This window comes from Siniperca chuatsi, linkage group LG23 (assembly GCF_020085105.1).
Source record: "Siniperca chuatsi isolate FFG_IHB_CAS linkage group LG23, ASM2008510v1, whole genome shotgun sequence".
Classification (NCBI taxonomy): Eukaryota; Metazoa; Chordata; class Actinopteri; order Centrarchiformes; family Sinipercidae; genus Siniperca; species Siniperca chuatsi.
In genome coordinates, this window is record NC_058064.1 from 19547437 (window position 1) to 19570615 (window position 23179).

Genomic DNA, 23179 nt, shown 5'->3' on the forward strand with positions numbered 1-23179 from the left:
AATGTAAAATATTGGAATCAGCATATACCAATATAACTGAAAATAAAAGACAAAATTGATTGTGCTTCACACTGTACAAATTGACACCCTGAGGTCACTATATTTCCTAATCCAAACAAAGATGGTCACTGGAAATGACATATGTCCTCGCTCAACTTGTACAATTAGCCTAATTAATTTGTAAATGTTGTTGTTACTTTCCAATATTTTGTATTTTTATACAAAACAGTGTGTTAAAATGTTGCTTGTATTTTACAAAAAGAGCTGGGACAGACATGCTACAAGTCACTTCCAACTACCTAGAAACTTGGGACGTTTTTTTTTTTTTTTACCATGCAGACAGAATATTTTTTGCTCCAGATGGTTAGAAGTGTTTCTGAGAATTCTGGAAATACCTTCACAACAGTGGGAGGTGCTGTTGAATGACCCTCTGGTTTTTTGGTTTTTTTTTAAGATTGCAGGGCATTTCTTTAGCTCTGTGACTCAAATGTAATGATAAAACATACATCCTGGGCCTATAGCTGTCTACATTGAAAACCATGCCTTTCCACCTACTACATGTGCAGTTTTCTGTGGCAGGCCTGATGTTTATGGAGCCTCTGTTGTTGTTTCTCTTGTACATGGATGCGCAGCATCTTTCCAGTACCAGGAAAGGCGTCCGCTCAGCTCCGCTGGACATGCTTTCTTGGAAATGAATGTTGCGTAACCGCATTTGAAGCAGGATCAGGTGTATGTATTAGTAGTGTGTTGCCACATCAGTCAATTGAGTTAGAAAGCAAGGAAGGGACCTTGGACACTGACAATAATGCTCACTAACGAGGTGAAATAAGCTGCACAGAGTTGTAAGACGCATGTTTCGACCCGTATCTGTTGTATCAGATTTCAGAACGCAACTGAAAGTGATGGAGTCACGGTTTGGTCACAACTTTTACGACAATTTCTGCAGGGCTCCCAGCTCTTCCTTAATGAATCATACACAGCAGGCTGTTTCCCACCAGGAGCTTCAAAGTACGTGCGGTGCCGCAGCAGTGCGCTGGGTGGATGTCAGGGATGCTGCACGCTGGGGCTGGGGGGGGTGACGTGACGTGACGACACGTTCTGGGGATTCTGCGAAGATTCCTGCATTTCTTTTCTATCTGCCTCACACACTTGGCTGACAGTGATGATAAGAGATAGGAGGAGGGTTTGGTCAGGAAGACAAACTGCTCAAGAAATTCATGAAAATGTGGGCTATTTCCCCGAGTATTCACATGGTTGATTAAGATAAAGTACTTTGTGCTGAATAGTCCTAAGCTTATAATAATAGGTAATATAATAATAATAATAATGATAATATAAGTGTCCTTAGCATCCTGAGCTATCAGCAATATTCTTATGGGGACTTATAGTGATTCTGTGGTGCTCAATTGTGACTTTACAGCGACCTTTTATGGATTTTATGGTATTTTAGAAAACATGTTGTATCACTACAGTATATTATAATATTCCTAATGGGACCTAATGCTGTGTTGCTTAATAGTGATTTGACAGTTTTCGGGCATGGGAGATAATAACATTACAGCACCTTTGCCTTTGCCACACCGGCACTTGAGTCAGTGAACTCCGCCCCCTCAGTATTTAAATCCACAATATCACCAGGCGCTCAGCTTCACACTGGAGAACTTCATCTTGACCAACACGTTTGGATCCATGGGGGAAAAAAGCTTCAGATTCTGGGCTATAGGCTGAATACCAAGAAGGTAAGACTTCTCTTTACTTATGTTATGTTATGAGTGGGTTTGTTCATACAGTGTAACATCTTGCCAAAGTATTTGCATAATGGGTTGGTTGCATATTTGGACATTTTCAGAAGAATGTAAAGTCTTTATCTGGTGCACAAGTTTAATGGGAAGTAGAAGTTTATAAGCGGAAGTTTAGAGGAAGAATCCACTGGGGATATTTTTAGCCCACATAGTGTGTTTGAAAAGTTTCTCATCAAGTGAAGGGTCTAAATGAATGAAATGGGAGTACATTCATCAGGCGCACTTTCACCGACTCCCTTTTCTGTTGCGGTTGACTATGAGCAGCAGGTTCATTGATCATTTATTACTTCTGCTTTCTCCAAAGGTTTCATCTACAATCTCCACTGCCAAGCTTGGATATCTGAAGCCAACATCCATCTTTGGGGATCATTGTTCTGTTTTTCCATATTATTTTTTTTTTTCTATTTTTTTTTTATTTATTTTTTTTTCCCACTCTTGGGATTTAAACTTCGCCCAGTCCGTGTGGTCGCGCCCTCCTTCCCAGGGAGGGTGTAAAGTGAAAGTTGGCCCGGAGATGCGGTCCCTTCTCCCGCTTACTGTGTATTGCATCAGCCTGGTTTCCCTCCAGCAGCTGCTGGCTCTGCCGGCTGAGGAGCTTCCCAACAAGAACAGGTAGGACACGCGACTTATTGTGCTACTACTTTATTAAGCATAGAGACCCGCTCCTCGCTTCTGATTGGCTGAATCACACTCTTAAAACATAGGAAGATAAACTCACCTGGAGCCGCATTACAGTTTATGTAAATATTCTTGCGCCCCGTTAGGCTAATAGGCACTATAATGGCCACTTTAACCTGCTTGGTTGGGAGTTAAAGAGTTAAAGAGCAATGTTATAGGCTATTTATTAATAATTGTAAATGAGCTATAATGGTGTTATTAGGTAGGCTATTAAATGATGTGTTGAACATGTTTTTTTTTTTTTTTTTACGACAGTAGCCTTTAATGTGTAAATAACGCCAGTTAGCTACAAAGCATTTATTTTAAGCTAACATGGGCTATCCTTTTTCACTGCCTCAAGTCGAGTAATTTCTCCAAATTGTCGTAGTTTTCCAGTGGACTGTCGCATTGTTTAAATAAGCAGACATTAGCCTACGACTGAACACAAATTAGCATTCCTAAAACATTCACTTTCCCCCCTCTCTAACTTATTGTTTAAGGTTAATATGTGTTCACTTTATTCAGTTATTGAGCGCAGCTAGTGGTGGTATCCTGTTAAACCCCATCAGGGTTACTGTGTGTTGTGTTGTTGTGTCGGTCTGATAGTGGCTAATGTAGACTGCAAGGTCAAAGGCTCTCCCATGACACAATAAAACACTTTCTCTCTCCTTGAGATAAGCCCTGCTGGAGAGCAGATCAGCTGTGGAACAAGTGGCAGGGTTAGGCATTGCCATTTTATATTCAAATAAACCATTAGAACTGTGTAACCATTAAAAAGACCCAACCAAACGAAAATCCATTTTATTTCTATAACATAATATTTTGTATTGTGTACAGTACAGTGTTTGTAACAGTGGCACATTTACAGGGACCTCATTGTGTTTTATAGTTTTATTTCCTATGGTAGGCTATCACTCTTCCTATTAGTATAAAGTCTAAAGTAACTGATCATGAGGTCATGACATGAGATGGGAATTAAAGTGTGACCTTTGTGTGACATTCTACAGTTTACTGCAGATCTACAGCAACTGTGACCCATATGTGACTGTGCCAGTGAATGTGCCAAGTTTATTGGCATCACTTTTGCAGTTAATCTGCATTCTATGAACAATTCAAGTGTTTTCTCATTCTCAGAATGAAGATTCTGCCTTTTCTGCCTCTTCTCCTTTCTCCACCTCTTGATCCCAACAGCCGTCACATGAGTAACTATTTATAGAGGTTTTGTTTGGTTTAATCTCCCTGTGATTCTGTATGGAAAACTGTTATTTCAGAGGTGGGAAAACCAGTTTGTCTCTATGAATAGCGCGGCCAGAAATACCAGCGTGGACTATTGCAAAGGATTTTGTTAGTGGCACCTGTACTTTTCCACCCCAGAAGTGGCAGAACTTTTAATTGCAAAGCCCTGCATAAAACATTAGGCAGCAGCGCAACAATCAGTTTGATTACTTACAGTCCAACACACATACAGTACAGTTTACCCATTTTGATGTGTGAGGGAGGCCCGCCAGAGATGCAATATGTGTGTGGAGGTGCATTGTTGAGGAGCAGTGAGTAATGTGGATGTGTTGGTGTGTGAGTGCCCCCCTCTGGTGGATTATGTATCCACAGCTGCTGGCTCAATGTCAGCACTGGGAGGAAGGGAGTCTCAGTGATGGGATGTGGAGGCCCCAGACAAAGGCAAGCATGGGGCCCCCTGAATGCCTATCTGACCATTCTTTACAATCCATCTTGTCTATGCATCGCCCTTCAAGTTGTGACAAATGTTGGCTGACAAGAACATTGCAGCTGATCCCACATGACTGCGAAAACACGAACACTGCAGTGGTGTTGCTGGTGGTGTTTGGGGGCAGCTGTGATACTGTAAGCAGCAACATTAATGTAGTGTGATAATGTTCACTAGAGAGGATGACAAGGATGTGGGAAGAGAGTGGGAGGATGATGTGCAACAAAGGTCCCAAGCTGGATTCAACCAGAAGCCCGTTTTATCAAAACTGCAACATTCAAGCTGCGACTTGCAACATGTGATCATTTCCTCTCCCCCTGATGTTGTAATGTAGGACTCTCAAATGTATCTGCAATTTGCAAGTGACAGTCAGTAGTGAGTCGGGACAGCGGCACCATTTGCGACCTGCGTGTAAGTAGAGTTCGCAAATCGCTTTTGTGACATGGGCCCCAGGGATGTTGTGGTGGTACATGTCTTAGGCCACTAGGTCGCCTGACATCCCTTGTTGCTTTTTTTTAAAAAGATTATTTTTGGCATTTTGTCTTTATTTGACAGTTAGTGTACAGAGATACACAAGAAACATGTAGAGAGAGAGAAGGGTATGACATGCAACAGGGGTGCCGCGAGTCGAACTGCGGCCCCTGCGGTTATGTGGTGTGCACCTTAACCATGAGGCTACTGGGGCGCCGCCCTTGTTGGTGCTTGGTCAAATATTATCAGTAACTTAGCATAACACAGTAGTAAAGGAAACTGATCTGCTTTAATATGATGTGGCAGGAAGAGAGGTTTGTAAATAAGAAAATATATTCCAAATTGATTGAAAAAAATCTTAAAGATGTAATGTTATTTGAAATGTTTCTCTTCTGTGGATCCCTCATTAACAACAGGTGTAGCCTAATACATCAAGATGATCCACACTCAGTGATGTGTCAGATCCTACAGTAAGGCAGGAGGGAAGGGGGCCGGAAGAAAAGCAAGGCTTTTAAAGAAAGCACTTAACATCCAATACTGATAATATAACAGTGTAAGAAGATCTGGGAGCGGAATTTTCCTCCAGGTGGGCTTGCATGTGTGTGTGTGTGTGTGTGTGTGTGTGTGTGTGTGTGTCTCAAAGTGTGTGAATGGTGAGTACCTGCTGCTGAAATCTAACTGAAAAAAAGGGAAGCGAGGCTGCTGTATCCGCTCTGTTTGTGTTGCTGTGGCCTCCTTCACTGCACCTGCCCAGCGCTGGAAACCCCTTCATTCCCATCTCTGTTTAAAAGTGTCAGGGGTTTTATATATTTCAGTCTGGAAAAAACTGATGCAGCAGTGCAAATAAAAAATGTTTTAGTTGACATTTAGTAATGTACCCATTTCAACTTTCATATTGTTTTAGTGCTGTGTATTGTTTTTTTTTCGCATTTTGGTATGGCTTATGACTCTGGGGAGGTTGTAGATATACAATGTGTGTCGTCTCCCTTATGCATGGGCTTGGGGCAGCCTCACCAGGACGGTATAACCTCAACTAAACCCTGACCAACAATAAGGTCATGATCCCTCACTGGCTTCCCACAATGAGCACAGTTGTGCTCTATGGTGCATGCCTGCCAACATTTAGGTTTCAAAGTACGGGAGTTTTTGCCGGGCTGCCGGGAGATGGCCTTGAAATACGGGAGAACCCGGGAGAGAGGGGGAGTGTTGGCAGGTGTGAGTGCACCCATCCAAGTCAAAAGCGACACTGCTGGGGGTTGAACCTCTATATTTGCTGTAGTGGGCAAATACCGCCTGGGCGCCTGGATCAGACTTCTTGTAGATTAATAAATCAGAAATAAATCCCATTAGAGAAATCACATTACTTCAAATCATGTGCCTGAAGCTGATTCTTCCCAGTGATCGCAGTATTGTTCAGCATGTAAATACACTCACGGAGGGCCTGTGGTTGGGTAGTATCATTTTTATGAAGACCTTTAGCACCGTAGCTGATCACAGTCTATACAGATATATTTCCCTCTGATAACGCAGTGAGAGATTTCCCTTTCCTGTCACTACGCCTCCACACTTCTCACTTTGCACATCTCTCATAAATGTCCTGTTTGGCTTTTATTAGGACAGTAAATTCTCCCTATTCTCTTAACTCCATAGAGCACATCCTGTTCTGTTACCATCACATGCTGACAGCATGATAATAACAGACATGACCACTCTGCATTTTTTCTCTCCTGTTGGATGCTGAGTGTCTGAGCTCAGTCATTCCTTCCCTGTTCTGTGTTTGTGTCCAACTTGTCCCTTTGTGTCCTGATAAGGACACAACAAAATCCCACTAAGACGCTGTAACAATGCCCGATGGGCGCTTTCCAAACAAGGAGAAATTACATGTTCCTGGGATCACACGCAACGCATACCCTTCATTGTCGTTTTACATAACGTCTTGTGGGGGTTTTTTGTAAGGGAAAATAGCCGGGGTCCGCAGCCAAACAACAAGTTAAATATGGCTTTAGCAGTGAAGCGGCTTAGCAATAGAGATTCCAGAAGTGGGAAGCAGCTCATTGCTTCGAGACGGAGGACATGTAAAGCTGATTTGCGGCCATGCTTTTATTACATCAACCCATTCTGTCTCTGCTCCGTCTGGACCAGGGTACGATGACGTGACAAATCAGTCTGTGTATATTTTGTGGACGCAAGTTTGTACTTTGTCAAGGCCAAGTCAAGTCATGTTTTTCCCCAAACGATTTGTTAAATCATTAACCCACTCTTGGAAGTATAGATTTGAACAGCGTGGGGTTCAGACGTCCAACGTAGATACTCTTAACATAATATTTACCTGAGAAACAGACTGAATTCATCTCACACAGGGTGGCTTCCTGCCTTGTTGATGTTTGTTGAACTACTCGGCACATGCAGTTGGCTTTGGGTCCTTCTTGATTTGCTATCTAAATTCTGACATGTTTACACCTTATCAAGGCGCAACAAGAACATTACTCTTACTTATCGCGTATACTATCTCGGAAAACCACTTTTATGCTTGCAGAATGATTGACAGCGGGATTGCCTCTGCTGTAAATCATCTCAAGCGAAGCCTCTTCTTGTGCGTCTCTTCTTTAATTCTTTGCATGTCGTAAACAGGAATTTTGGCTCGGACTGCTCAGATATATATGTACAGTCTAAACAGCCGTATGGCTCCATGGGGGTCAATCTGACTAAACCCAGGCTGAAGTTATGGAGGGCGAGGAGGAGCTGCGACCAAGCATGCAGAGAATTCCGCTGTGGATTAATGGCTAAGACCTGGATTCCACCCTCCACATCCTTAAAGAACAGGTTTCTACTCCACACAGAAAGCCACTAGGGCTGTCCCGAATACCATTTTTGGGGCTTCGAACCTTCATTCAGAATTGCGCGCAAATATTCAAGCTTTGATGGGGGGCATATAACTGTCAAGGTTCATAGACAAAACAATTGTTTTTTGCTAGTCACCATTATTAGCTTAAGCCTATGGCATTTTACACTGCATAAATTAGCCTAGCGGCTAGCGGACTGACGAGTTGTCGTTAACTCGAGTGACGTTCACTTCAGCTGTCTCTCCTGTGCTTCGCTCTGTGTGTGCCCCCCCAAATCATTCCGCCTAGGGGAAACACTGCATTACTGTCATCCTCTTCAGCTCTAAGATGCCGTTTAATGTTAATAATGGATTACTATTTATTATTTCATGGATTATTTAGGATTATTATAGTGCGAGTGTGGATAAAAAGTCTTATGGGAAATAAAGGCGGCTTCTGAGGGGAGAGAAACCTGCTGTGATTGCGAATGTTTTGTCTACTCGCATTGCAATGATGTGGTTTCAGAGCAGACGTATAGTTTTTAACTTGGCATCCTGTCTGTCTGTGTAATTTAGTGGCTGTACTGAGTATGCTCAATGTCCAGTTTTGCTTGCAAGTAAATCACATCCCACTGAGGAAGTTATGAAAGCAGAACTGCTCCCGAACAAGTAGGACCAGTGTTTCGTGTGACATAAATCCTCTTTCCTTTATTTTTGTCCTGCTTCTTGCTAACAACAATCCCCCCACTGTTACCTAGTGGAAGATTACAAATGAATGCACCATATTGACTGCTGATTAAGGCTGCCCTTGGTAAACTTCAGCCTCTCTGGTAATCGTGTAGTGTATCAGCAGCAAGATACTAGGGTTAGGGTGATGTTGAGCTTACCATCTGCAGGGTTAGGGTTGGAGTTACGGTTAAGGCGCCAGTTTACCCCCATAAAGTAATAGAAAGCTAATAAAAAGAAAATGCAAAAGTAAATAAAAATGTACACTTAATTCAACTCCGACGAAGTTCTGTAACTTTCCAAAACCAACAATCCAACGTTCACACCGACTTCATGCAGTGATTGGCCAACATTTCTGTCACTTTTCATGTCTACAGCGCAGTGCAGCACTGTGAAAGCCTTCCAGGAGAGACTGTCTGAAAATATGCGCCAATATCTTCATATTTAAGATTATCGCCCCTCCCTATGACGGTCGGCGTTTCACCCTGCCTTCAAGTGCAGCCGTTTGGAACAGTTATCAACACTTTTGCTTTCCATCGTGGTCAGACAACATGTCGGACGAACAATTTTTTTCCAGCATAACCCAGCCCTTAGGGTTAGGGAGGGCAGCTGAAGCTTGCTATCAACATGGGGAGATCCAGCTTTGATTCTTTGCCTTAAAGGTAGCAGTGCTGTGAGGTTAATACAGCAGAAAAACCAAACAAGGCAGCACAAAGGAATCGGCTTGGCCTTTTATCAAACTGTAAAATCCTTAGAAATCATCTTCAGTCAAAAGGAATTTTAGTTTAAAGCCCTTAAGCTAAGCGAAACCACAGCGGGCTGAAAAATTTGAGACAAAGTAGGTCGGATATCTTTGATCGTCTGCCAATCATGGAGATCTCCACTACTGTTGAGTTGTGGGACTGGGCTCCAAATAGCCAAATTAGCCATTAGTCTTGTGAGATCAAATGTGACAGAGTTCTCTACGGCAAGATTCTTTTAACTTCTGGCAGAAAAGCATTGCAGTCCAAAGTCTTTTTCAAAGAGGATGTGACTGGAGCTGCTTCCAGACCCTCTGGGGCCCAAAGGCTCCGGGATTGTTGTGTCGTTGTGGTCATTTAATTTTCATTCCAAATGTTCGATTGTTTATACTGTATGCACCACTAAAGCACCATATAAACTGAAACGATAGGGGCCGTTCCCTTTAAGTAGACACCTGCATTATTACCCATTGGGGGGACGGGTCAACAGGGCGTTACACACACTACACTATTTATTCCTACAGGTAACTTTTCACACCGGGGGCCTCGTAGTGATTAATCCAGCCATGGGTATAAAGTATTTCTACTTTAAACAGGATTAGGATTAGTTTCTTTCACTCTTACTTTAAATTTTTGACCTCCAAATTACAAAAAAGGAGTCATCAACACCACAGATCACAGTTCTGTCTTGTATAGAAGAATAAAGTCAGAATAGGAATCACATAAAGTATCACCAACTTTAAATCCACCCTTAAAACTGCTTAAACACAATGAAAACACTACGCTGATACAATAAATATAAAACAGAAATACAGTATATAGAGCCAGTTGTACAAAACAGAAATAGAGCAATTTGGTGCTGGGCCACCACTGCTGCCTTGTGACCCATGTGAATAGCTTTCCTGTGCAGTCAAATGCAGCTTTCACTCTGCAGACCAGGTGGGTGTAACTTGATGATGTGGCACCATAGCACACCAAGGCTGTCTTGGAAATAGTGCTCGCCTCCCCTCCGTCTGTGGCCTGGCGTTACACAACTATTTATTCAGCCACTGCCACTGTTGGACAGCAGGTCGCCTACAGGCTACCAGACCTGCCAGCAGTGAGCCAGCAGCTGAACTGGCTGAATTAACCGAAAGCTTCACTCTTCACGGAGGAATCCCAAACCCACCACAGCACAGACTGTAAGAGAAGGCCGTCCGCTGTGATGTTTCACATGTCAACCTCTCACCATAGTAAAGACGGAGTGTTCATGGTGAAATAACACAAGTCAGCATTTCACAAGTGGAACACACTTTTTATAATTAGATCAACTGTGGCTTCTGCCTCTCAGAACATGGGAAAATAATGCCAAACCTGATGCAGTGGAAGATTTTTTCCTTTGACTCAGAAAAGCAAATTATAGATATATGTGTCATGATGCTGTATTTAAAGCCTGTTATAAAAGAACTATTGCTAACATTTAACATTTTCATCCTATTTATCCACTGGCTGCCAGGTGCAACAGCTCTGTCCTATTTACTTCTCTCCGACCTTCAGCGGTGGTGATGGGTTAACACTCAGGGACTTGAGTCACGCTGTGCAGGGTCAAGTTGTGAGAAGCGACTGTCTTTGTCAAACAATGAACAGATGGCGAGTTGGTCGGCGCTCTGTTTGCTGAACAGCGCGTACCCACTGGTCCACCACACTGCAGAACCTGTCCACCTTAACAGGTCATTTAGTTTAATGTGCAGTCTCCGAAACCCTCTTTTTGTAAAGGGTCTGTTCACCCAAACTACAAAAAACATATTTTTTCATTTAACTCTAGTTAAGGGATAGTTTTGGTTTTATTTGGTCAGGTTTTAAGATTCTTTGAGAAGTCTTTGAGATTTCTGCCTCTACCCCAATACAGTAGAGGTAAATGGAATTTTGTCTGTGGTGCCCAAGCACTAAGAAAGTGACATTTGAACAATTCATAAGCATCGTATCTTTCTGGAAACAATATCCTAGCTGCTCTTGACAATCCATAGACATAAACTGTCAAAAAAATAGCCCCTATAAAAACTGTTTTTGGGAAAGACACATTGCTGTTGAGTTTTTCAAATGTCATTTTTCAATGCTTTGAGCAACACAATTCAAATTCCAGTCAGCTCCTTTGTATTAGGTGGTAGACGTTTAAAAAGCTGATGTCTGGGCTCATTAAACCAAACCTATCTGCATGGCTAGATATTACTAGGAGTTAATGAGAAAATACCGTATGTCATTTTGTGATTTGGATGAAGTGACCCTTTAAAGAGTGAAAATATGTGTCTATTGGGCAGCAGATGTCTACAGTTTTACTTAATGTCTTATGTATTGAAACAAGGCAGAACAAGGTTTATAAAACCCTGAAACAAACTGATTTGAATCAGATGTGAGGTAATCTAACTAATCTAACTCCACGAGTTTGTTTTATTTCTCAACTGAGACTGTAATGAGCCCATCAGCACCCCTGAGACCTGGCTGGCCAGGCTAAATCTCCCATAGCTACCGCTGAAACCCAGCTGGGCATTAAAATGCAGCAAGGTGCAGGTTTTGATTGTATAATGTAATAAGCGAGGCAGACTCAGAGCACATGTTGTGTTAGGCCACATGTGAAAAGCCATTAACTTTTATGTTGTGCATTAGGAGAGGAGCAAGGTGTCCACATGGATGGGTGACTGTGCAGAGAGCCATGCTGTGTTCAGACAGCAGGCAAATATTATTTGCTTACCAAAGCTGCTTTGTACGGATAATCGGATATCTGCATAATTACCTATGCCTTTACAATATTAGTTGTTATAGTAACAGTGCTGGCAGGTGCATGCATGACTAAAGGTCTTTTTATCTAAAAACCTTTAAGGTTAGCTAGGAATGGCAATGTTGGTTGGTCGGTCCACCAGTTTGGTCCAGATTGAAATATCTCAACAACTACTGAATGGACTGCCATCAAATTTTGTACAGACTCATGGTCCCCAGAGGATGAAGCCTACTGACTGTGGTGATTCCCTGACTTTTCCTCTAGCACCACTATGGGGTTGACATTTTTAGTTTTTTAGTGAAATGTCTCAACATCTGCTGGATAAACTGTCATGAAATATGATTCACACATTTATGTTCCTCTCAGGATGAATTGTCATAACTTTGGCGATCTCTTAACTTTTCATCTAGTGACGTCATCAAGTCAAAATTTGGCTAAAACTTTAGTTTATGACCAAATACCTGCAAAACTATCTAAACTATATATGACATTCCCATCAGCCTCAACTGCCCTTCATGTTTAGTGCTTGTTAGCACATGTTAGCATGCTAACATGCTAAACTAAGATGATGGACATGGTAAACATTACTTGCTATGAAAACATGAAAAAGGGTCCGCACACTGTAGCTCCCTCAAGTGAAATGTATTGGCACATCCACTAGTGACGTTTCAACCTAATGCTCTTCTTCAGACTAACTTGCAAAACATCAGAATATTAACATTGTTATTGTGAGCATGTTAGCATGCTGACGTTAGCATTTAGCTCAAAGCAATGCTGTTCCTAGTAGGGCTGCGGACATGAGTTTAGGAATTGAGCCTCCTCGTTTCTCCAGGCACCAGCATTCTCCTCCATTTTTTCTCTTCTCTGCTCTTTCTGTTGCAACATGTCACATCAAATACTGTACCTGAACACCTCATTTCGATGGTGAGACATGCATTTTTGATGTGGTTTGAATCCCAGTGAATGAATGATAGTCACAGACCTTCAGGACAAATTTTCACCCGATTTCTCTTTTCTGCTCAGGTTGGACCTTCTCAACAAGCTTATCCACCAGAGAGAGGATAAAGCCTCAGCATCAGGAAGCCAGACTCACATTGTCGTCCCCTCTTCGGCCCCCAGCCAAGCTCTAAAATGGCTGCCTGGTTTCCTGAGACACCAACCAGCTTCAGGAGTGAGAAGAGCCTCGCCAAGCCTGGCGTGGGCACAACCCACTGATTCTTCACAGGCCGAGCGGAGGGTGCTGAGAGCTCGACGCCATGCCCACTCAGGATCGCGAGGTGGTCACCACTACCCCCAGCATGCCCAGCTGATGAGAGTGGGTTGCGTCCTGGGAACCTGCCAAGTCCAGAATCTCAGCCACAGGCTCTATCAGCTGATTGGTCAGAGCGGCAGAGAAGACTCATCCCCCATCAACCCCAGGAGCCCCCATAGTTATGGATGAGTTAGTTGACACCCCCAAACACCCACAGCAAGTCTATCTATATCTCCATTTATTTATCTCTTAATATATTACTGGTAGTCTTTGCATTAGAGTTTGATGTAGTCCATAACTTTTGTTTTTCTATCTCAAAATGACAATTATACTCCTCATAAATGACTGTTGTGCCTCTCTATTTTTTGTGCTGACTGAATTCAAGATCATGACTGACTGAATCGTCTTTGAAACCCCCAATCTGAGTTATCTCCCACCATCCTTTTGGCTTTTGAAGGGCGTTCAAGTTTTGTCAAATAATTTTTTGGTTCTCCCTCCTGAATGCTCAGAAGAAGCCAACGGGCCTCAGTTTGACGTCTTAATCCTGTTAATGTAAGAATGAAGGCTTGTCCTCAACACCATCCGGTGGCCTGGTCCTGTCTGCCAACTGACCTCCCCACCGGTGGTTATCTCGCGGCTCGTTGATCAAACACTTAAGCCCCTAATGTGGATTTCAACGTGCACTCAGAGCCGGAGCCTTGTCAAAACCAATGTCGTCACAAAGACCTTGTAAATGACCCAATGAACCCTTTTACCTCTGTTTTTGTGCCCCCCTTTTTGTCAACTTTGGAACTCCCAGGTCCCAGGTTTCACAACTGCATAAACAATTTTAATGTGAACACTGACATCCCTGGAGTATTCCATGAGCTTTCAGTTGAACTGGGAATTCGTCACTCAGCAGGACTTTGTGTTTCAGGACCACAGTTTACATTTGAAACCAGCCACGGCACTTAGGTTACACCCGAGTTTAAGAGCATTCCGAGTCAGGACTTAACCACATTAACTCCATGCTGAAAATGAAAAAGAAGAGGGTCAGTACTCAGTGCCTTGGAAGGAATCTACACAGAAACTGACTTCCCGAAGGATCAGTTTCAATGTTGCATTACAGTGGCCTGTACACAGTAGGTGGCAAAGTGAACCTTGGAGCCATGGATCAGGGCTCTGTCGCACCACTGCTGGCATTTTCCCTGCTGGAGGCCAAGTCTGAAATATTAGCCCTTTCACGTGATTCATAAGTTCCCCTTGCAAGTCAGGACTTTGAGTTGACAGCATTTTAATAAACCTGACCTAATCACTTCAGTCATATGTGCCGCCACAGCAGGGAAGGGGAGGGGAGGCCCTGAGCCTCCCATGGTCTGCACACTCAACACTAAATATAAAGAGTGTGAAGTTTGCAGATATTAAAGGATCTGTTCACCACAAATACAAAAAACCCAAACAATTTCCCCTTCTTTTCTCAGTGTATTTTGGGGATTTTCCAGTGTAACATGGATTCTTATTCTGGAAAGAAATATGGCAAAATTCCATTCACCTCCATTGTATTGGGGTGGAGGTAGAAATCTCATATACAGATATCTCAAAACATGGGCAAATAAAACCAAAAGTAACTTTGCTAAGTGAGAATTTTTTCTTTCTTTCCTTTTTTTTTTGTAGTTTGGTTAAACCCAACCCAATTCTGTGCCAAAAAGAAAAAAATCTGCTTACATTTTACAAAATAATTACACTGGGCAAGCAAAGTGGACAGAGAGTTTTGGAAATTATGAAATAAGTGTCTTCTCGGAGTGTTCTTACAAATTAAAATATTTTTCACCCCCCCTCCCCCCATACTTCGCCCAATTGGAGGCCATAAAAGCTCTAAAAGTTGGCAAATCCAACAATAAGTCTTCTAATAAAACACATTTGCCATGAGATATGGTGGATAACAGTAATGTTGAAGAAGAATGAATAAATAAAGGTCAACTGTTCCTTACATACACTGTCTTATATACACAATTCTGTCGGCAGCAACGGGCAACTTGTTCATATGTAGTATTTTGAATGGGTTTAAAGTCGTCCTGAGACGACATCTAAAAGCTCTACTGTTACTTTGCGGGTTTTTAATGAGAGACCACAGCAACCAAAATGTTAGGTGTGAGAGTGCCCAATTTCAGATATGTACACAAAATAGTGTAGCACCATCAAAAATACATGCCCTGATGTTTCCTTTTCGCTATGTAAGTCTGTCTCTGAAATGGTGGGCGGATGATGGACTGAGAATAACTGAGGTCAAGCTCTACTCTTCAAGCATGCAAAAATCTGACAGGCCTTAAACTTTCCAAAATGCAACCATACCTATAAAACCCACATTTTTGGCAAGAAACATAATTATATTACATATTATTTGCATACTTCTAAACTTCTATTCCAAGACTTTACTATATGGTAGCCTGACCTTAACTTGCAGAGAGTGGTGGAGTGTTTCATAGTAGGAATACATGCCGAACTGTCAGCCCACTTTCTGATTTATGTGCACAGTCATTTAGCTTATTAATTGTTCAATCACAGGAGTATTTTAGCCTTTGTTATTTTTTCATATAATTTCACAAACATGAAAGTTTGGTATTCCTAAGAGCATTAGTTTAAACTCACCAAATACCTGGTAATACTTGACAAAGCAAATTACTTTACAGATATGTGATCTACATCATACAATAATGTATTCTTTTATATCTTAATATGTGTCTTCTGATTTTACTTTGTGTCTTCAGCCTAATTTTATTTCATCAACACTGTCATAGTTAGTCTCTCATCCCCATCTCTTTTTCTCTTTTGTCTGTAATTATGGGGGCCTGGAGGTCACAGGGTAATAATCAGTGGTTCCTTAGTCTTAAATCTAATCTGTTCAAAGGCTTGCTGAGGTGAAACATGCCATTCTCTCTGCTGTAATGGAGCTAATCAATGTCTCGTGACGGATCATTAAAAGGATTATGAAACGCTCTAAAACCCTGGTGGATCTCTCTACTTTTTAAAGTGTACTATTTCACACACATGATGTATGTGTGTGCGTATGTGTTTGAGGACACTTATCTCCTGTGCTCTGGAGCATTGTGCTCCCATCCTGTTTTCCCGCAGTATGTTTTTGTGACATCAGACGTTGCGTCATGTCGAGTTGTGTGAGCAAACTGCCCGACCATTAGAAACATCGAGAGCTTTCATGGCTCTCTATTGCAAAGAGGAATGAGTACAGAGTTAGTGTGTACAACAATTTCTGTTAGTTTTGTAAGATCCAGTAGATCCAGGTAGATCTGTTTGTAGGTTTGTTTTTGCTGAAAGTCACATGATCTCCTTTAGGGTCACATGAAAGCACTTTAATCCAAACACGTTTGTCGATGAATATGACATTCCCATCCCCATGTGAATTTCACTCATTGTAATGAACTTGAAAGTGAAAGTTGGACGGGGTTCCTCTTGTAAATGTTGCATTTGAGATTGTCTGCGAATGGGTTTGAAGATGTCAGTGCACTCCATGTGGCGTCAGGATGACTGGGAACGTCGTGTGCACCTGTGAATATATATATATATATTTAGCCAAACTATTTAAAGAAAGTGATGTATTTAAGTTATCTTTGTATGTTCATATCTGTGTGTCACCAAAGACTATTTATCTCATCTTTTCCACTGCTCCTTCAGCATGACCTTATGGTAGGAAAAGAAAGCCTTAACTGTAGTTAAAGTGTTACTGTTTGTCAATGTCCTTCACTCTGTAAAATAAAGAACTATACTGTAGTGTGATGGAGTATGGAGTATGATTTTAAGTGTGTGTGTATGCATGCATTCCTAAAGGACATAAAGGCATACATGATAGAATGACATGAGGCTTTGAAGAACTCAAAATGCCCCAAAGGTTCTAAATATTCACCAAAAAAAAAGCTAAATATGTTATTCAGTATATTTTTTAAAAGGCTCTTTCTAATCAGTTCCATCCTCCTCCATGTTGCTATGTCCTTGGTCAAACTGTTCTGACCCAATCATCCCCAAAGAAGTCAATCATTACAAGTCATTGCATGGCAGAACTAACAAAACTAATGGGGGGCAGGGGACAATGTGAATGAAACATCAGTTTGACATCGTTTGACTGGAGTTAATGAGTGACAAGGGGTTTGGTCAACAGCATTCAAGCCATTAGTTCATTTCATATCTGGTAAAGGAGAGGAATTAAGGACTCGTGCCTTCCCTCCACTTATTCCTCTCATTTTTACAACCTAAACCAACAGAACACGTTTCTTGGAGGCAAAGATGCTGTGGAAGCAGACGCTTGAGTTGACCATTTGTATCCAAATGTTCCACTTTTTCACCTTTAAGTTCTCCTTAAGTGGCTTCAATGTTACAAGTAGCTAACCCATTTTTTTTCCACACCGAATGACTACATCATCACATACCAGTGCTCTGGATGTGCTTGTTCCAGGACTGCACTTCAGCTACCGATGGTTGATGATGGAATGAAAGGAAAAACCAACATCAGCTGTGTTAGTAGAACAGTTTTTTTGCCCGAAATTTAAAATAAAGTCCTGTGGGTTTGACTTTGTACCATGAGGTTGTTAAAGACCTTAAACCTTGGTGTTTGGAGCCGAACGGCCATACTATTTTGGCTCAGTATGTATGGGTACATGCTAGCATTGCGCATGCTCCACTGAACACAGTGACACCGAACTGATGTCAACCCTCCATCACACTCCAGGTAAGTAACGGAGCAATACTGGGATTAGTAACTAATGTACTCAATTTCAAATTGTAATCCCTTACACTACTCGTTACTGAAAATAGTAATCACTTTACTGTAGCATGTTACTTAGACATGCGTTAGGCTACTGCCCAACACTGTTAGTTAGCTTACAAGATGTCCAAATTCAAACTTCAAAAATATACACACCAGAAATGAATGTTGAGGCACATATATGTTCATCAATATGAATACACTTCAATCAAATGACTAATGACTGTGATAATGTGAAAGGGGTCACTCGTAGTGATGAACCTACAGAGAATTATCACCGGAACCTGCAGCCCCTCTCAGCTCTGTGGAGCTTTTTATTGCGTTTCAGCTCACCGTTTAGCTGTCCGGCCCACAACGGTACTGTTTTGGTTCACGCTCACCGCTCTCATAGCATCGTTTTCAGTGGAAAAAACTCTAAAAAGCCACTGTACACTGCCTGCTCAGCAGCAAACAGCAGACAGACACCAGGATGGGTGCCTTTAAAGAAAGTAGCCATTGAGTTGCTTTATGGGAATTGTAAGGTATTTTTCGAACTTGACCCATACTAGAAATCAAAACTCTGGCTATCTCAGGCTCTACTGCATCAATTTTGATCCGTTTTTCAAATCTGTCTTGTGAATCGCCCAATTTTATCTGAAGTGCAATTCTAAATCACTGCAGTACCCCAAAATGAAGGGACAGGGGCATTTTATCTGAAGGGCAATGCTACCTCTTGCACCCTCACGATGGTTTTATAAGGCCCAGGTTTTTAAACTTGCACCAATAAGAAATACACATTCCTTCTCTGTGTTTATATTTCGTCCCGTGCTTTTCTGTTATCACTTTGCTCTCACGTTTTATCACTGTGTAAATAACAAATACCAAAAAGTCCACCAGCATGAATTATGTCATATCGTCCTGCCTGCATCTGATGTATGTCAGCCAGCAGAAAGTGGACTCTCATAGTCTTGGAATCACATGTAATGAGAGACTGAATAATTCGTGTCAATTTCTAGACCAGCAAAATAACTAACAACAGAGAAATCATCATGACAGTCAAAAGCACATTGTGTCTACAATGAAAACCACTAACTGAAGCACTGGTCAGGTCAAGTGACTGGAGAGAGATGACTTATTGCAGTGAGGGCAGATCTGGTTCATGTTGCCTAATGGAAAAAAGAAATATCCAACAACATTTTACACACGGCAGATCTGCACAGACCTGAGAGCAGTCAAATGTTCCACAGCATTCAGTGGAATGCAATCCTGCGGACACAGAATATACTCAGTGTAAATCAGAGATCTGACACTAACACAAGACAAGGAGAAGTGGAAGAAGCGACTTCTTCAGGTACACCTAGCTAGTGCAAGTTGGGTGGTCGTTATCCTTCAGAGGAGTCTGAATCCTTCTTAACATGGATTCACTAAGGCTCTGGACAGTTTCCATAGAGGTGTTGATATGTGCTGTTTCAAAAGCTCCAAGAGATTTTCCAGAAGATGGCTGCTGCAAACAAAATCCATCCAGGTCATTGTTTGCTCTTGTCAAAAAAACAACAACGTACCACTGAAGGGATGTGTCCCAATTCCAACTACATATTGTACAAGTAGGCTAACAGTTTTACAGCTAGTATACAAGAAGTGAACATACTTCAGCAGTCCAAAACCCCAGAATCTTACATTTACAATGTAAGCAGTGAATTTTCATGTTCGAGAACCCAGAACCATCAAATGTTTGGCATTTTTGTAAAAAAAAAAAAAAAAAGACAATTAATTAAACAATTAATAGGGACTAGCTGGTGAAGCTAGTGGAGCATTTAGCAGCTACAGAGACAGATATGTTTTTCTCAGGAAAAACAGAGCTAAAAGAAGAGTGAATATTGGACTTATATTCATCAGGTGGACACAAACACGACTCCAAACGAATGCTAATGTTGCTATGTGTCTGCTGGATGCGTAAATAGGCACGTTTGCTGCCGTGTTAGCCATAGCTACTACTATAAGGTGATAAAATGTCAGTGTTGTGTTTACAGTACAGCTAGTTGTAGCCTACTGCCCCCAGTGACCAAAACCCCACAATAACTTCAAAAACACAGACTACTAATATATTATCACTTTATAAAGTTCTTATAGCTAATATGTTAGCAAGCAATGGCCCTCTTTTACACATCCAGCAGACATGGAGTAACAGCATAGATTTGGAGTCCTGTTTTTGTACATTTAATGACTTCAGTGTTAGGAGAGGGAAAATGTTCATTCTCTGGTTAGGTCCCCACCAACTGCTAAGAAAAATATTTGGGTCTTTAGCAGCTAGATGCAAATGTTCACATAGTTGCTAACTTTGAAATGAGGGTTGATAACAGTGGAATTTGAGGGCTACACAAGCAACATAATAAGCAAAAAGAAACTGTAAAGAGCTTAAAGAAGCTGCAGAGCTGGGTGATCAGGGGAAACCAGATGATGTCAGTCTGCTTTTATGAATTTCTTTCACTGGGTCATGGCCGACCTATTCATCTTATCTTTCCTAGAAGGGCTACTCAGCCATGAATAGTTTTTTTTTTTTAATGAAAAGGACAACCACACTATACCAGATGGCAAAGTATTTCACACTAGACACTGTCCATTCATGTGAGCGTGGTAAACAGACAGCAGGCAGACACCGTCCTCACCTCAAGCACCTGTCCGTCATAACATTTACATTCCAACACACGACACGACTCAGGCCCAACCTTTATGTAACCAAGACACTGATACACAGTATCTCCAACACACTTCCAGGCACATACTTTAGGCTCAAACCCCTGTTAAGCTCATTGCTGGAATGCAGCTGATATTTATATTGAGAGTGACTCGCAAGAAGTGAAACAGCACATTGCTTTGTCAGCTACGCCAAGCATGCAACAAGCCTGACCCACGTCATAGACAACATGTGGAAACTGACAGCTGAGGAAGTGTGGAGGAAGTATTTTTTTGGACGAAGCTAGGCTAGTAGTTTCACTTGCTTCCAGTCTGGGAAGAAATTTCTTTTCACATAGCTCTCACAAAGTTGACAGATGTATTATTCTTTATCTGAAATCAAAGGAATACTCCACATAACATCGTCATCTTCATCTGCTGTTGATCCTTACATTCAGAATGTTCCAAACTCGAATAGTTTCTACACAGCAGTGGTGGAAGAAGACATGTAAGCAGTACTTTAATGCTGCAGTTGGTCAAGGTGTAGCTAATTCTAACTGGTTTATAAACTTTTTGGTAGTTTAATCTATAACAATACATCATACTTAATAAACTAACCATTTGTTTTGTATGAAAAATATTAATCTTAAAAGTAACCAGCAACTAAAGCTTTGGGAAAAAAATGTAGTGTAAAAAGTACAATATTTCCCTCTGAAATGTAACAGAGTTGAAGTATGAAGTAGCATACAATGAAAATATGCCTTTACAAGTAAAAGGAAAGTATTAAAATAAAAGGATGTAAGTATAATCAGGAAAATGTGCTCAATGCATAAAAAATTGAAGTTTGAACATTGGCAAAAACAGAAAATCTGCTCTTTTTTTGTCCATTTGCTCAGAAAAAGTATGTGAAAGGATCGGAAGCTCCAGAACAGCTACTGAATGGACCTTGAAATGAGATTGTTTTGTCAACAAAAATGAAAAGAAATATTAGAATTAGATATTAAAGTCATGATCAAAGGACATTTTCATTACATCTAATATATTGACTAAATCATTTCTGAAGTATGACCTGTAACAGCTGTCTATGGGTTTGTCACATTTACATTTCAGAAAGACTAAAACCATTAGCCAGCGTTGTTCAAAATGCCAATTCTTCTGACATCACACTGATTTGCATATATATAGTAACTCTTCAACCTACACGCTGCATCTACTGCATACATACTAATAATCCAGTCAATTCTCTCTTGAATGCTACGCCCAACCTAGCTAAGTGTAGCGCATTTTGGAATTCTTAGGAATTTACAAAATGATCTTGCTGTGACTTCAAACAGCTGAAAAGAGAACAAAAGTTCTTTTGGAGAAGTCCTGCGAGATGGTATGGGGAATTCAGCAGTGCATTCAGTGCAATGTGTGTGTCTACAATAGCTATATCAGCAGGCCAGCCTGGACAAGAGGTTGAATGTACAGCTAGCAGTGAGCTGTTTTGACTATGATCGAATGATCCAAATGGAAAAGGACTGTAGCTTGTCAGTCAATCAGCTCTGGTTTGATACATTGTCTGTATAAAAATATCAGTGACTTCCCCAGTGTAGATATACGTACAGAACTGTATGCACAGTGGCTATCTGTTGATAACAGTTGAGGCTGTAACACTGAGATAATGAAGAACTCGATAATAAAGAACTAGAGATTGGTTTCAAGGCTGTTGGGTTGCTCTGCTCCTTCTCAGCTTCTAGTTTGTAATTCATATGATCCAAACCTACGGTGATTGGGCAGTTAGGGTTCTTGCCCAGCGACACTTCAACAGCACACAGCTGTTACTGTGATTGAACCACAGTGCTGTGTTTCTAGCTGATAGGGTTATACTGCTTCCAATGCAATAAACATGTTTAAGAATACTGTGATCCCCCTGATCACCTTTAAAGGATGAGGCTGGCGTTATTCTGTATTTCATGAGTTCATAAGCATCACAGAGAACCTGGCATGGTCCTCTCACGTCTCCGCTGGTAAAGAAAGCTTCTTAAGGAAACTTCAGAACGCAGAGTTCTTGTTAACTTTTACAGAGGAGCAACGGAAAGCATCCTGACCGGAAACATCACACACCGGCAGGGGATGTGCACGGCCCGGGACCGGAGGGCTCTGCACCTAAAGGACAGCACCCACCCAGCCAGTTCACCCTGCTGCTGTCAGGCAGAGCAACTTCTCATGCTGTTACTATAGCTCCATTTCAGTGCGCCGGTGCACTGCTTAACGCCGAAGGCCGCAAAATCTGTTTAAATGGAGTGTAAGCTGACAAAACAGACAACAACGCTAGCGTAACACGTAGACTCACTGTATTCTGGACTTCACAGTATTCCAGATAGTTGACCTTTTTCTGCAAATTCTTTAAATAAATACTTCCAGGTCTTGGGCAATATAGATATATATATATACATATATATCTGTCTCATCCTTGTTTCCGCCTCTGTCGACTCTGACCAATCTCTACTTTCCAAAGCCAGTCTTTTAGGAGAAATCAACGTTCCAATGTATGAACGTTAAAAAGTGCAGGGGGGTGAGGGTTTTCTGGAAGGACGCTACATGGTGGGGAGACATATGTCTGCAAAGTACCAGTTTTAAAACATGATCACCCGCCAGCAAAATGACAGAACCATTCTTAAGGTCTCAAAGAATAGTTAGGAGTTCTTTTTTGCATATATTTTGACTTTTTGAAGGGATACACACATTTACAGAGGCCCTTTGTGTGACGTGAATGTGAGCGGTGTCCAGATTACTGTGAGCCGTCATGGTAATCCGGACTCCGTGTTTTCTGACTGTTTTTTTC

At 41.5% G+C, this 23179-nt stretch overlaps 1 protein-coding gene across 1 annotated transcript; it reads left to right on the plus strand.

The window, feature by feature from the left end:
* The first annotated feature begins 1432 nt into the window (after positions 1–1432).
* Positions 1433–16712, plus strand: adm2a (adrenomedullin 2a). The gene is made up of 3 exons (XM_044187022.1): positions 1433–1739; positions 2107–2414; positions 12719–16712. Exons 2-3 carry the CDS (start codon positions 2317–2319, stop codon positions 13134–13136), a joined length of 516 nt encoding a protein of 171 aa, XP_044042957.1. The 5' UTR covers positions 1433–1739; positions 2107–2316; the 3' UTR covers positions 13137–16712.
* The last annotated feature ends 6467 nt before the right edge of the window (positions 16713–23179 follow it).